General features: G+C 34.4%; 1 protein-coding gene across 1 annotated transcript in view; it reads left to right on the top strand.

Annotated features, from left to right (window-relative positions):
* LOC100634273 (uncharacterized) overlaps positions 1–2,927 on the top strand; it is a gene marked incomplete at its 3' end in the record, with an annotated part of 10,985 nt that overhangs the window by 6,115 nt on the left and 1,943 nt on the right. Inside the window, exons 6-15 of the mRNA XM_019995798.1 lie at positions 10–129; positions 178–534; positions 679–897; positions 970–1,082; positions 1,129–1,212; positions 1,260–1,380; positions 1,712–1,944; positions 1,990–2,032; positions 2,085–2,345; positions 2,400–2,906. Of these exons, the coding sequence (XP_019851357.1) occupies positions 10–129; positions 178–534; positions 679–897; positions 970–1,082; positions 1,129–1,212; positions 1,260–1,380; positions 1,712–1,944; positions 1,990–2,032; positions 2,085–2,345; positions 2,400–2,906 (2,058 nt within the window). The remainder of the gene's footprint in view (positions 1–9; positions 130–177; positions 535–678; positions 898–969; positions 1,083–1,128; positions 1,213–1,259; positions 1,381–1,711; positions 1,945–1,989; positions 2,033–2,084; positions 2,346–2,399; positions 2,907–2,927) is intronic.

Raw genomic sequence — 2,927 nt, 5'->3', positions numbered from 1 at the left:
CACTACCTATTACTGGAATAAGATATACATCTCGTATAGGAGCGTGTGTGTCAAAAAATTCAGCATCAGCGACTACAATAACTTGTAGTTTTAACCATTATTATGTAGTACATGCTGAAGCTGATGTTGGTAAGTTGATCTACATTCATTATAAATAAAATCATTTGATCTAACCAGTTGTAGTTGACTGTGGTACTCCACCATTAGTTCTTAATGCAGCATATTCTAAATTGGATAATGATACACAGTATGGAGCTAGAGTTCAATACAACTGTAGTACTGGATATAATATTAATGGAAATGATACTATATCATGTCTACTGAATGCATCATGGTCTTTACCAACTCCATCTTGTTCATTAGTAGACTGTGGTAATCCTGGTGAACCAGCTAATGGATATACTAATAATAATGTATTCACTTATCAGTCTACAGTACAGTATCATTGTAATGAAGGATATCAATTATCTGGTGACTCATCTATTGAATGTACTGCTACTGGTCAATGGAGTAATAACATTCCCCTTTGCATAGGTAAGCACTAAGCAAGGTCACATCAAGAGTCACATGCATAGAGCAGGATATTAGACATTTTATATGCTGTTACTAATAATATTCGTGTCCATTAATATCACTAGATCTATCCTTTACCATAAATAATATCAATGTTTTTAATAGCTTCAACATTATCACAAACAAGCACAAGTTCTACTGTCATGCCCACCACTCCTGTTGAAGATAGTAATACTTCCTTAGTAGTTATTGGTGGAGTCATTGGTGCAGTGTTGTTTATTTTAATAATACTAATAGTTGCTATTCTGTTGATAGTTTTATTAGTAGCAAGATCAAAAAGGAACTCTCGTCACCTGAATACTACAAATCTTACAAATCCAATAAGTAAGAAATTATATTTAATTTAGATTTTTATAGTTTTTTTGAACGTATATAATTCAATGCCAAATGATTCAGTAGCTGCTCCATCTGAAGAACATCCAACTTCGGACTATGATGATCCTGCTTTAACTTTGAGGTATGAGTCAGTACCACTACTGTACTCTGAATTAGAATCTTTGGAAACTGAGGTGTTCTTTATAAAATTTGAATTGTGTTATTATTGATCATTAATAGGATGACAGCAAGTATTCAACTGAGGAAATATATGACAATGAGAATATTGCCAATGTGGTCCTACCTCCTTCAATTTATTTAGATGTACATGTATCTAATAAAAAAGATTTAATTTAATTTGAAATTTATAGGCTGATAACGACACTTCATTGTATTTCATACAAGAGGCTGAGGACAAAGATAAAGAAGCTGGAGAGAATATGTATCCAGAAATACAGCAATGCTACTCTGATACAATAAACACTGCTTTATAATATAATCTATGTCAATTTATGTGGGCTGAATGCATCTAATATCTATAATAGATCTAATTATCAAGAGTGGATAATTTTTCACTCTTGTAGTCTATGATATCAAAATTGATCTAGATCTATGAATTTAATAGAGCGGTTTCATATGACGTCACTGCAACCGCTCTATTTAAACACGCCCATCTAATAGAGTAGCTAATCACAAATCTAGCCATATCTTTTTTTTATAGTATCGTATGCAACTAGATATGTGTCCTTTGTGCCTTCTTCTGCTTTTTGCCTTCTTGACTAGTAAGAGATTAAATTTGCTTATTGTATCTTATTTCTGTTAGGTACACTGCAAGCTTGTAACGTAGGAGATGATTATGAGGCTCAGAATGGACCCGTGAATAATAACATTGGAGGGAAGTGGTATCTCAATGTTGCTGTACCTGCAACATGTTCGGGGTCAATAGAAAGCTATCAAGTCCAATTTTATGATGACGACTTTAAGAGTGGGAGAACTTATGGTGTTACTCTGTCTGTATGGAGGCCAATAGCAAACAATCCAACAAGTTATGAAAAAGTGAGTAGTCTAGTCTATTTCTTGCCATTGATGTATTGATTTTAGGATTCATTAACAATACAGCAGTACCAGTATCAACATACTAATAGTAAGCATAAGAATAATAAGACCCTCCTGATAGTGATACTGTTAATTTGTAGAAAGGCGTAGGAAAAGAGCCATAATAGCAAGTTCAACTCCTACATTTAGTTCAGCAGTTGGTGTGCGTAGAGGAAGTGTTATAGGAGTATATCTAAGTAATCCTAATCCACTAGAAGTCATTGGAGACAGGCCAGATGGTAGTGATATCAATGGTGTGCCTGTTGGTGTTTGTGTTACAACAGCATCAGCTAGTACTTCAACGCTTACTTGTACTGGAAGCAACCAACCTAGTTATGTGATGCATGCTGAAGCTAATATTAGTAAGTCAAAGAAAGTTGTATTAAATATAATTATAACAATTAATTTTATTTCAGGTGTAGTTGACTGTGGTGCTCCACCATCAGTTCTTAATGCTACACACTCTCAATTGGATGGTGATACAGAGTATGGAGCTAGAGTTCAATATAACTGTGATACTGGATATAATATTAATGGAAATGATATTATATCATGTCTACTGAATGCATCATGGTTTTTACCAACTCCATCTTGTTCATTAGTAGACTGTGGTAATCCTGGTGAACCAGCTAATGGATATACTAATGATAATGTGTTCACTTATCAGTCTACAGTACAGTATCATTGTAATGAAGGATATCAACTATCAGGTGACTCATCCATTGAATGTACATCTAATGGTAATTGGAACAATACACTACCAAACTGTGTAATAATTAATTGTACTGATCCTGGTATACCCACCAATGGAGAAAGGACTGGAGTGGATATCTATTACAATTCAACAGTTTCTTACAGTTGCAATACTGGATACAATTCAACAGGAGCTGCCGCTATTACTTGCTTAGCTACAGGCCTGTGGAGTGCACCAGTACCTTCCTGTC

This window comes from Amphimedon queenslandica, unplaced genomic scaffold (assembly GCF_000090795.2).
Source record: "Amphimedon queenslandica unplaced genomic scaffold, v1.1 AMPQUscaffold_13433, whole genome shotgun sequence".
Lineage (NCBI taxonomy): Eukaryota > Metazoa > Porifera > Demospongiae > Haplosclerida > Niphatidae > Amphimedon > Amphimedon queenslandica.
This window is presented reverse-complemented; position numbering and strand designations above follow the sequence as displayed.